Source organism: Gadus chalcogrammus, chromosome 13, assembly GCF_026213295.1.
Source record: "Gadus chalcogrammus isolate NIFS_2021 chromosome 13, NIFS_Gcha_1.0, whole genome shotgun sequence".
NCBI classification, from domain to species: Eukaryota; Metazoa; Chordata; class Actinopteri; order Gadiformes; family Gadidae; genus Gadus; species Gadus chalcogrammus.
Genome location: NC_079424.1, coordinates 9,569,878 through 9,581,972, shown reverse-complemented (window position 1 = coordinate 9,581,972; position 12,095 = coordinate 9,569,878). Strand labels below are relative to the sequence as shown.

Here is a 12,095-nt window from a genome sequence, read left to right as displayed (position 1 = left end):
AGACACAATGAGTAATGTCTTTCCAATGAATTAGCTTGCCAACAGAACCCAGAATTCATGAATGAACGAGCAGTTACCAATACTATACACCTGTTTTTGTGTGAGAGTGACTGAGTGTGATGATGTCAGTCAACAGTGTAGTAGATGTGCAGGTGCAATATCTTCCTAGAATTGTATCTGTTTTGAGTGGAACACATCTGTTCCACTCTACCGTCATCAAACCAACCGTATGTTACCTGACGTGATTTGGAAAACATCACGCTGTTAGAATCGATTCACAGCACTTAGACTGGGAATCTGACTAAGCTGTGCCGGGCCTTGCCTCTGGCTCACCCTCGTCCGCGTCCACGCTTCTCATGCGAGACGCTCGATGGTCTCGCAAATCAGACCAAAGGCTTCTGGGTCTAAGATAAAACACTTCATGACTGCTGGTATCACACCCAGAGAGAACTCTTGCCTTTACCCCTACACAGGGAATCCATTTCCTGGACTCCACCCCTTAATCATGCAGAATAGAGTGCTATCGCCCGTCTGACTCACAGGAGCCTACACTACAACTCACATACTCATTAACTCACACCTTTGCCCACGTCTATATTCATTCATAGCTGTACTGGCTTCCTGTGGGTTTGCCTATTTAAAGAATTGAAAGAAAATAGTGTATTTTTGTGTGCATATGTAGAGGAGTGAAATGAAATGCATGTATCATTAATGATGTACTACTAGAACCCTTGAATATCTTCAGTTTCACATGCTCCTTTTCCACAGCCGATATGACAACTTCATGTTTGTTGTGATTATTACACATTGCCTAGCAACCAATTTCTCGTCATTACGTGTTTTGTTTTGTTTTGTTTTGTTTTGTGTGGGGTCTGTGGGTAGGGAGAGGGAGTAAGCGAGAGAGATGGAAAGGCAGGGATTTGGTAATTATGGTGATTAGGTTGTCATCTCGCACTGCCACTTCAAAGTGGTTTGTGTTTCTGAACGAATAACGCATTGAAAGTTTTTGGTTTTGTTTTAGTTTTTTCCTGCATTTTATGGCTAGGAATAAAAATAGCCGGGCACGGACACACAAAAGGTTGTAAAATGAGACGGGACATGGAATCTAGTTTCTCCAGTGGTGGCTGAAGGTGTGTCTGGTACGCTCATTTCAACATGTGAGGACAAGTAACAATTTCACCGCCGACCCCACCTACCCCCTCTCCTCATAAACCGCACACACCTCCTCTGCTTTACCTTCTCACCTAGGCTTGATTTGGGCCTCACTCTGCTCATGCTATTACTAAATCTAAGATGTTTAATGTATCCCGACACTGACTTCTATTGCTGTCATGTACAAATCGCACCCGATACCGAACAATATGTCCCAAAAAAAATAAACATCTTGGGAAATTATTTTCTTGATTTTTTTCAACCAGGCTTGGTCTCATTGAGATTACACCTGGCCAAGACAGCAGCAGCATATGATAGAAGACGGAAAGGCTTGTCTAATAAATTGTCTTGTAAAAGCTGTGCTGGTGAGGGTGCATGGTAACAATAATAATGTGTGTGAGAGTCAGAGTTACAGCTATTGATTACTGACGGTCAAAGTTGGTTTTATTTATTGGTTTCTAAGTATTTGTTAAAGTTGTTTTGCCGCTTTTAGATATTTAAGATCTAAATGATGTCTGCTATTATAAGCCATTATAACAAACAATTGTGTTTGTGGGTATATAGAAGTACAGATACCTTCATTAATGATTCAACTTCTTTACTTAAGTAAAGGTGGAAGAGTTCAAAACATTATGAAAATAACGAGAACAAACTTCTGGTCTAATTAAGCCTATAAACTCTTTAGTTAGAACTTCCCTCATCTCTACAGGAGTTTCATCCATCCTCACACTTTGCTCTGACCACAGTCCATGCGATAATGTCTGTCTGTCTGCATGTTTGAGTATGCATGCGTTTGATTGTGAGTGTGCGTGAGTTGGTGCGTGCATGTCTTTGCATGTTTGCACATGCATGCGTGTGTGTGTGTGAGTGTAAGTTCATGAAAGAGAGATAGACACAATAGTCGTAGCAAAAAGGTGCATAACTCAGGACACACCGTGGTCAGTGCTGCTGGCTTCGTGATGCTCTTCATTATCCAACCATTGGTACACCAAACCCGTATTTCAATACAATTTGCATTCTGCCCTCCATCCAGGTGAGGGCCGACAAACTGGCTAAGGGACTCTCGCTTGGGGAGTGAGCACTCGTACCAAGTGATCTGTGGTGCTGATAGGGTTAGGGCAATGGAAACACCTTTGAGAATCCTTCCTTGCTATCGCTGATCTAGGGTGTTGGCCAATACAGCTTTGTAATCTGTGTGGACTGATACTAAGCTACATGCCCAGCCTCTCTGCTAGGAAACACAGACAGACAATGAGTGTGTGTGTGTGTGTGTGTGTGTGTGTGTGTGTGTGTGTGTGTGTGTGTGTGTGTGTGTGTGTGTGTGTGTGTGTGTGTGTGTGTGTGTGTGTGTGTGTGTGTGTGTGTGTGTGCGCGCGCGTGTGGTGGGTGTGCGTGGGACCGAGTCAGTTTGTCAAGAGGGGATTACCTCAGATCCTACTACTATTACTACTATAGGTAGGAATGCACGATGAAGGAGCGCCAACATCATGGTCATGTTGGCCCAGCTCCTGAGACCTGAGGAATCGTCTGTGTGCCCCCCCCCCCCCCCCCCCCCCCACTAGCCCTCAGCCGCCACACCTGGAATGACAGATAAGTGGTGGTGCATGGAATACATAACTTGGCAACGCCCTAGGGTCCACCTGAGAAAGCTGCAGATCTGCATAGTTGTACAGCTGGTCAGAACAGGTTTGGACAGACTGTGTGCCACAGCCTGCTGTGTCGCAGCTTGGTTCAGAGTCAAAGGGTCACCCAGTCTGGCACCTATGGGCAGAGCTACCCTGGCAGTTTTATTGTTTCAAGATATCGTCATTTCCTTTGCATCCCAAGCTTCTATATAGAAATTTCTCTCACGACGTTTACGGAGGAACCCCGTTTGGGGTGTGGAAGAGAGGCATGCCTTAGACGTGCTTCTGGCTTAAGCCAAAACGCCTAGACGTTCTTCAATGAGAACTATGATTGATAGGAGTTTATATAGCTACTTGTTCAGACTGATCCAGGTCCAGACTAATCCAGGCAGAATATCATGTTATGCCTGGGGTACCTTATGTCTTACAGTGATTTGCAGCCAATTTCTTTTATTAGATTTGAAAAATGACGATCCCAAAACATGTTACCTGGAAGAAGATCAGACACAGTAACAGTTTATTACAAACACACCTTCTATTGCTTTGAGCGCTTGGTTTGGCCACACGCAGCCTTGCCTTTCTCTCTCTACCAAATATCATCAGAATCTATTATCAAAGTGTTGTGGAATTCTGTTACCATCGAAAAGAGGATCTTTGCTGCTGACGTCTTACCCTACCTCCAAAGCCACTCCTGCATTTTGTTCATTCATTTGCATTGTTGCAATTTTCAATTCTGTAAAGACATTGTTCAAAAGCAATTATCTGTGGGAAATGCAAACCATGTCATCAAATGATCCGTGGGAAGGTTTCTTGGTATTTCACCTTTGCTTTGATAGATGTATCCGAACCGTGTGATAAGGCTCACCTTGTATGTCCTCCTTCTGGCCTCTTTCTGCGTCTTTCTTTCCTCCACACAGGCCCCATGTAGGACGTGTGTGGCCCCCTCATTTCTGAGGCGTTGTGTGCAGAAGCAGAACGAGCTGCAGGGAACAGAGAGACATTAGAAAGAATCATCTTAGAGTCTATCAGGCCCCAATATTGCTGACCAACTTATTGTTTGCCAGGCAATTATCCAGCATCATGATTGGCAGAAATATGAAGCAAAGAAAGCAAAATGCCACGCTCACCCGGATTTGATATTAGGTGGGGAAAATAGTTACAACCCAATGTCAAGGAGCTGGCCAGGAGATGTTATCATCAATACATATTTGTTTAGGACACACACCTTTGCATTCAAGACTAATCAATCTTTCCTCCTTAGTTTGACTAATCCAAATCTTCTCTTTCCTATGTACATTCCTTCTTAAAGCAAATGTGCATGCAACTGTGTATGCGTGCATGTGTGTGTTTATGCGTGTGTGTGTGTGTGTGTGTGTGTGTGTGTGTGTGTGTGTGTGTGTGTGTGTGTGTGTGTGTGTGTGTGTGTGTGTGTGTGTGTGTGTGTGTGTGTGTGTGTGTGTGTGTGCAGTTGCATGCAGTTCCACTTCACTACCTAAGACATATCTGTTAAATTGTTTAAATAACTAATATTATAGGTGAACCACTTAGCCACTCTCTTTTTTTATGAGTTGGTGTGGCCGTCAGGAAGAATGCATAGCATTCTGAGGTGGAGTTAGCCTCTAGGTATAGCAGACACTCATAATTCATGTTCAAGCATGTGACAATACCAGACCCTTAGTACAAGACAATACCAGACCCTTACCAGTCCTTAGTTCCTTTTGTTTCACACCGCTAAAAAATTAACTCCCTTATACATTATATACAATATAGACCACATACACTTGTGCACGTACAGAATTATGCACACACACACACACACACACACAATACACTCAAACACACACACACACTCTCACACACACACACACACACACACACACACACACACACACACACACACACACACACACACACACACACACACACACACATTGGTTCACACTTGCACTGTGCTTCTGTTCATTAATGTATAATTTGCATTGTAGAAAAATAGTACAAAAAAGCATTGTAGAAAAAGTAGTAATTTATTCCTTCTCTCTGCATTCACATACAAACATACCACACCCATCCCACATGCACAACCACGAGATGCTTCCACAAAACAGGACAGACTTAGATCGCTGCTTGGTTTTTGCTAGGTTTGTAGTACTGAGATGAACTATAATTTGGCAAATATAATTTAGAAATGGTGTTCTCTATAGGTGCCCTCACACATCCACACATAAAAGTTATTCTGGTAAACAGGCATTACATGATGGTGCTTCTCAGCGTGGTTGATTGTTTCATTATTACGAAAATGTTTCTGGAATCTTACACGTCTATTGACCATCCATCAAACCCAGATATGACAGAACATGAACCTGTCTTGATTAGGGTCGTTTGGTATGTTTGCCGCAGGCTTGTGTGCATAGAGTATGTGTGTGTACTATCTATGGAGAGCATGTAACTTTGAATCCTTTTCATGCTCTATAGTAAAAAAAAGAGGTGGGTCGTTCCTTGTTAACTGCTCCTTGAACTACCTGCAGATTTGTTACCTTTGCCCAATATTTGGATTCAAGGCATCAGTATTCATACTTCTCATAAAAAATGTCATCATAAAAGTATGTTGTGAGTGACCCGAGGCATGCAACTGCACTGAAGGCACGCCCACAGCGAAAGACATTTGTCAGGGACGTGGAGAATTCCCCATTTGTTTCTACACTGCTGATAGCAGACAGTAGATTCAGGAACCACAGGGTCAGGGACGGGTTATATATTTCTAATGAATACTACTTGTGAAATGGCTAATGGGCCTTCTCACATGGACTGTGAAAAGAGGAACCTGTAGGCCTACTGAACGCTACGGACAGAAATAGAGAGCAGAACACACCAAACAGCACCAACAGCCGGCAAAAATCATGATGGTGTTCAAATGATGACTGTGTGTGTTCTAGACAACAGAGCTGAAGAGGTTACGTTTGTCTTATTCCCCCGCCTTCTTCTTTGTTCTGGGCTTAGGATTCACTGTGTATGACAGGTTGATAAATATACACTCTACTATCCGAAATATAAATACAAGATGATCAAGATGATTCTAGACTACATGTAAAAAAAAAAGTAAAGTAAGCATGAACACTAAGACCTTCAAAGGAAACTTTGGAATCTTTATTCAAACCAGAGGATTTTGGGATGAAACACAGTTGAAATGAAAAAAAGTTTTCTTCAACTGTTCTTGAAGAGCCCATTGGGCTTTCATCAGTAGGCCTGATAGATATCCTGTTTACATAAGTCCTTTATTTCACATTGAGGTTTGCATCAAATTTGAACACGAATGCAATCAGCATTATACGGTTGGCAAATGTGTGGAACAATTTATTTATTTATTTTTCCCCCAATTATCTGTTTTTAACAGAATGAAATAGATCATCGAACCACGACATCAAGGGGTCAACCATTCAGGTGAACGAATGAACTTCACTCTTCAACGGGGGCTTCCACTGGCTCGTCCTCTGCTGTGGCCTCCTGCTCCACAGCGGCAATCTCCTTTTCCTCGGCAGCCACCGGCGCCACCGGCGCCACCGGCTCGGCCTCGGCCTCCTGCTTCTCCTCCGTCTTGACAACAACGGCTTCTACCTTGGTGACCGTGGCGGCGGAGCTGCTGCTGCTTTCTTTGTCGTCTCCGCTGCTCACCACTGCCCCCTCGTGGCCACCGAAGGCGGTGCTGACTGCTTGTGATCCACCGAAGGAGGCGCTCACGTATGATGGTGTGCGGGAGCTCTCCATGCAGTTATAGGCGTTGTAATTCACAGCTGAACAAAAATAAATGGTTGCATTTGTTTGTGAGTATTGAAAAAATATTTCTAGATTATATATTTGGTGACGTAAGGTCAGTTAAGATTACGTTTTATTTTATGGAAAAGCAAACTTACATGTCTGCTTTGACACACATGACGTCTTGATCCCTGTGAGCAACCTGTGGATTTGGATGCAATGATAAGAAGCAAACGATTGTACAAAATCAGTGAATGCGATCAGAGTCTAACCACCCCTGGTTCCTCATCAGCCACTACAACCCATACCTGTCCTCCTCTCCTTCCAGCAGCTTCCTGTAGGTGGCGATCTCAATGTCCAGGGCCAGCTTGACGTTCATCAGCTCCTGGTACTGGCGGACCTGCAAGGTCATGTCGTGCTTGGCTCTCTGGAGGGCCTCCTCCAGGTCTCTGATGCGGAGCTTGGCGTCCTTCACCGCCATCTCGCCGCGCTCCTCAGCCTCTGCAATCTGACCCTCCAGGGTGTTGCGCTGCAAGTGGAGAAGTTGCTATTCAATCTACTTGTGAAGATTGTGTCCGAACTGAATCGATTCCTTTCTTATGCTCATAAGCCTTGTGTGCATAGTTTCAGAGAGCATACTGAGGGTTACCATCGGAATGCATTTTGCAGGGACAAAAAAGATGGGTTACAATAATAAATCGACCATCCGTGCTTAAAGTACTATTTGCACACTGCAGATTCGGACAGTAATTCAGCCTTCACAAGCGGTCACCATACATGAATCACAGTTGGATAGGGTAGCGGTTGGGTGGGAGTTGGACTCCTAGCCAAGAGGTTCTGGGTTTGATCCACAAAGCCCATAATCTATAGCTGCAGGCCTCCTGGAACCCTCCTGCTGAATGACCCTGGCCCTGATATTCACTGCAAACAGTTAACAATCCTTACCTGGGCCTTCACCATGTCGATCTCCGACTGAAGCCTCATTATCCTGCGGTTCATGTCGGCGATCTCAGCCTTGGTTGACTTCACGTCGTTTCCATGCTGCCCTGCTGACTGCTGCATCTCTGCATACTGGTCCGGTCCGGTCCAAGCCAGAACAAACAAACGGCGAGAAGACAGGTAGGATGAAGTCAATTCCCAAACTCATCCTGTTGATGTGGGAGTGTCGTCTTGCGTCGCTTTACACAACTTACTACCTGAATATGTGCTTATTGTTTACAGTTTTACAGTAACCTTCACATTCATTTAGCACATGCTTTTATGCAAAGAAACTGAAAACCAAGTCTGCGTGTCGGTCTCACGACAAAATAATCTAAGTCAGACTCACGACAAAATAAGTCGAACTAAATAAAGTCCTGTGAAAGGAGCAAAAGTAACATTAAAAACATAAAAATATTTCTTCTCCAGTTCATGTCTGAGACAACGGTCCTTGAAGAGAGCTCCTATGTATTCTTATAATAATTGTGTGTGTGTGTGTGTGTTTGTGTGTGTGTGTGAGACGGCAGCCGGTCGTACCTTAGACTGGTACCAGGCCTCGGCCTCGGCCCTGCTGCGGTTGGCGATGTCCTCATACTGAGCGCGCACCTCCGCCACCACGGCGTCCATGTCCAGGCTACGGCTGTTGTCCATCTCCACGACGACCGAGGTGTCCTTGATCTGGCTCTGCAGCTCACGCAGCTCCTGGTGATTAAAAAAATCACGAATCCTTTCTTAATTTTGCAGGATCTCGGTAGCCTAAATGCACACTTTTGATTTGGAAATGAACATGTTGTTTCTTTTGGAGGGGCCAAAACCAAGGTGAAAGGCTCAGGCTATTCATTTACCATATCGTAGAGCTGTCTCAGGAATTCAAGTTCATCTGAGAGGCCGTCCAATTTAGCCTCAAGTTCAACTTTAACGAGGTAGGCTGCATCTGTATCCTGCAAGGGACCACACAATGTATCGTTGCATAGGGAAACCATTGAAACCAACCATTGACTATAGTTTGGACCATATGGCGCTTTGAGTCCAGTTATAGTTGGGAGACTGTTCATTATCATGCTTGTTTGGGTGGATTCAACAAACCTTCTTTATCAGCACAAAGGTGTTTTCCGCCTCGTTGCGCTTGTTGATCTCGTCCTCATACCTAAAAGGAGGAGAAAGTAAGTCTTCATTCACAGTGATGGTTCATTCATCCTCAGGTTGCAAGAAGGTTTTGTTGATTATAAACCAGCAAAGATAAGATCTTATCTTCTTCTTAATCTCGTTGCTCCTCTAGGGAGCATAGGCCAAAAGATAAGATAATTGACTACTCCCAGGGAGGATCTGGGGACAACCAGGGTCACTCACCTGTTCTTGAAGTCCTCGACCATGCTCTTCATGCTATACAGCTCGGACTCCATCCGCAGCTTCTCGTTGCCCAGGCCGTCGAGCTGTCTGCGCAGGTTGGAGATGTAGGCTTCGAACATGGCGTCCATGCTGGAGGGACTGCTGGTCTGTTCCTGGAGCAGCTTCCACTTGGTCTCCAGCATCTTGTTCTGCTGCTCCAGGAAGCGCACCTGCAGAGGAAACATCCAGGTTCAGCATCATGCAGAATCAATGAGGGAATAGTTCCACCGATTGAGAGTTCACTTGCATTAGTGTACCTACAAGCATCGATATATGGGGATTGTTTAGAGTGGATGGATAGACAGATAGAGGGATGGGTTTGTGGATGGATCACAGATGGATAAATTGAATAACTGGTTTGATTGAGAGGATGTGGATCGAAATGGAGGGAGGGATGGACTGATGAATGATACAAGGTCTCGATTAAACCAAGTAGCAAGAATTATCTTTATCCAAATAGTATTATTTTGGGCAGATTTGATGAATTTTCGAAATATTCATTGACAGTTTTAGGTTAATAACTACACTTGACTGAAAGTGTTAATCTTTCACAAGTCACAAAGAAACACACAAACATGAACACAAAAGGAGCACTTTACTATGTTGCCCTATAGTGCCAACTGACTTTAAATGTCACAGTAATTACTGTTAGATCTGTTCCAGATTCTAATTGCTTTGTTCCAACACAAAGGGGCACTGTTTCTCAGCCCTGGCTCACATCTCTCAAAATGTTAATATGCTGTCCTCAAGTTGGGGTACGCTGTTCTTTCTCCCTACACAGCAAAACATGGACATGGAAAATAATGAGCAAAAACCCTGTTCTGTGTATGATTGCATTTGTGTGTAAGTGTGTGTGTGTGTGTGTGTGTGTGTGTGTGTGTGTGTGTGTGTGTGTGTGTGTGTGTGTGTGTGTGTGTGTGTGTGTGTGTGTGTGTGTGTGTGCAATTGCATGCAGTTCCACTTTACTACCTAAGGCATGTCTGTTAAATTGTTTAAATAACTAATATTATAGTTGAACCACTTAGCCACTTTCTTTTTTTATGAGTTGGTGTGGCCGTCAGGTAGAATGCATAGCATTCTGAGGTGGAGTTAGCCTCTAGGTATAGCAGACACTCATAATTCATGTTCAAGCATGTGACAATACCAGAGCCTTAGTACCAGACAATAACAGACCCTTACCAGTCCTTAGTTCCTTTTGTATCACACCGCTAAAAATGAACTCTCTTATAAATTATATACAATATAGACCACATACACTTGTGCACATACAGAATTATGCGCACACACAATACACTCAAACACACACACACACACACAATATGCTGCCCTCAAATTGGGGTACGCTGTTCTTTCTCCCTACACAGCAAAAGATGGACATGGAAAATAATGAGCAAAAACCCTGTTCTGTGTATGATTGCATATGTGTGTATGTGTGTGTGTACATATGTGTGTGTTTGTCTGTTTGTGTGTGTGTGGTCGCACATGTGTCTGTGTGAGTCTTATTGTGTAAGCGTGCGTGGGCGTGGCATGCGTGCATCTGTGTGTGCATTCATGCATGCCTACTTGCATTTACAAGCAAGTGTGTATGTGTTTGTTTATGGGTGCAGGTCGCCGGTGATGTGGTTTTATGACAAAGGTGTGTGCATGGAGGAGTGGTTGTAGCTTCCTTTTGCAATCATTGCATAGTCAAGGTTGGATTGATGGTGGCTGAAGCTCCTCTCTCTAAGTCAGGCTTCCTCCATTGTTCAGGTGGAACAACGTTTGTATGTTTGATTACACTCTCAACAATCTCTAGACAATAATCTCAGATTCAGCAGATGTTATAGCAAAATCTCTATGGGAAGACGGCACAGAGCCTGGGCCGGAAACCAGAAACTGCAAGGGGTGGAGATACACCTTGTTTCCTGTTTGGTCATGGAGATATTTTACAGAAGAGAAACTCATTTGCATGAGTGGGTGAAGCATTCTACACTGACCAAATCGACAAAGTTTTGATTTTGAATACTTTTTTACAGTTTACAAATGCTGGACAAATTTATGATTGATGTTAGCCAAATACACGCTTCTAGATCCCTTTCTTTAGCAACCTGATTGGTCTTTTGATTATCAATCAACAACATTGCTTCTTCACTCTGCAGAATACGATGCATATTTGGACTCCATGTGCTCTGACAGTGGGAAAATATAACTATGATTCTCTGTGGCATAAACTCAAGGGTCTAAAAACGATATGAGCAGGCTAAGCCTTCACTGAGAACCAATATAAGGAAAATGATGACCATAAGCCAGTAAAAATGCCACAACTTACTTCAGAAATCTTCTGCAACCTGAGGCAGTTTGCCTTGCATGCAGAGCAGGCATTTTGAGCTCCCTTTCAAGCTTCTTTTGGCTAATGAAATGAAGGGTTAGGGTTAGGGAAAACGGGATGAGGGGGTTGCTCTGAGGTCGTGGCTCAGCAGCAGCAGGGAGTCTCTGCCAGGCGCCGCGACAGAAGGGACTCACCTTGTCGATGAAGGTGGCAAAGCGGTTGTTGAGGCCCTTGATCTGCTCCTTCTCCTGGGTGCGGACCACCTGGATGCTGGGGTCGATCTCCAGGTTCAGGGGCGTCAGGAGGCTCTTGTTGACCGTCACAGACGTGATGGGGGCCGCTCTGGTGGCCATGCCTCCACCCATACCCCCAGCCATACCCCCAGCCATGCACATACCGCCACCCATGCCCATACCGCCGCCCATACCTCCGCCGACGCCCATGTAGCCATACTCTACGGCGCCGCCTCTCTGACCCGACCCTCCGGCCGCGTACCCGCCCACCGCAAAGCCCCCGCTGCCGGCCCCCATGCCGGCCCCGCTGGAGCCCACGCCCCCATAGGAGCTGCGGACGGCGAAGGACTGCTTGCCAGCGCCGGGACCCCCATAGCCGGAGAAGGAGCGGCTGCTGTAGCACCTCTGGCCTGGACCGACCCCGCCCCCCCCGGAGGAGTTGGACCTGGAGGAGACGGTGGTGGTCTTCAGAGCTCTGACAGACATGGTCACACAGCAAAGGGATCGATGTTGGTTTTCTTCAAAGCACCGAGATGCAGCAGTGGGCTAGTGTTGGGCTGTGTGTGGGAGGCAGAGACCCAGTGGAACAGGGAGTCACAGAGAGACTGAGGGGGAGAGAGAGAGAGCGAGTGAGTGCGGCTTCAGGCAGACAGACCCTCC

The 12,095-nt window shown here is 45.2% G+C and overlaps 1 protein-coding gene across 1 annotated transcript; it reads right to left on the bottom strand.

Annotated features, from left to right (window-relative positions):
- Window positions 1-4,790: 4,790 nt before the first annotated feature.
- On the bottom strand, window positions 4,791-12,095 carry LOC130401720 (keratin, type II cytoskeletal 8-like). Its single transcript, XM_056605640.1, has 9 exons — window positions 11,397-12,095; window positions 8,856-9,064; window positions 8,592-8,652; window positions 8,351-8,446; window positions 8,043-8,207; window positions 7,473-7,598; window positions 6,836-7,056; window positions 6,686-6,729; window positions 4,791-6,565 (listed from the first exon to the last, which is right to left on the bottom strand). Exons 1-9 carry the CDS (start codon window positions 11,919-11,921, stop codon window positions 6,231-6,233), a joined length of 1,782 nt encoding a protein of 593 aa, XP_056461615.1. The 5' UTR covers window positions 11,922-12,095; the 3' UTR covers window positions 4,791-6,230.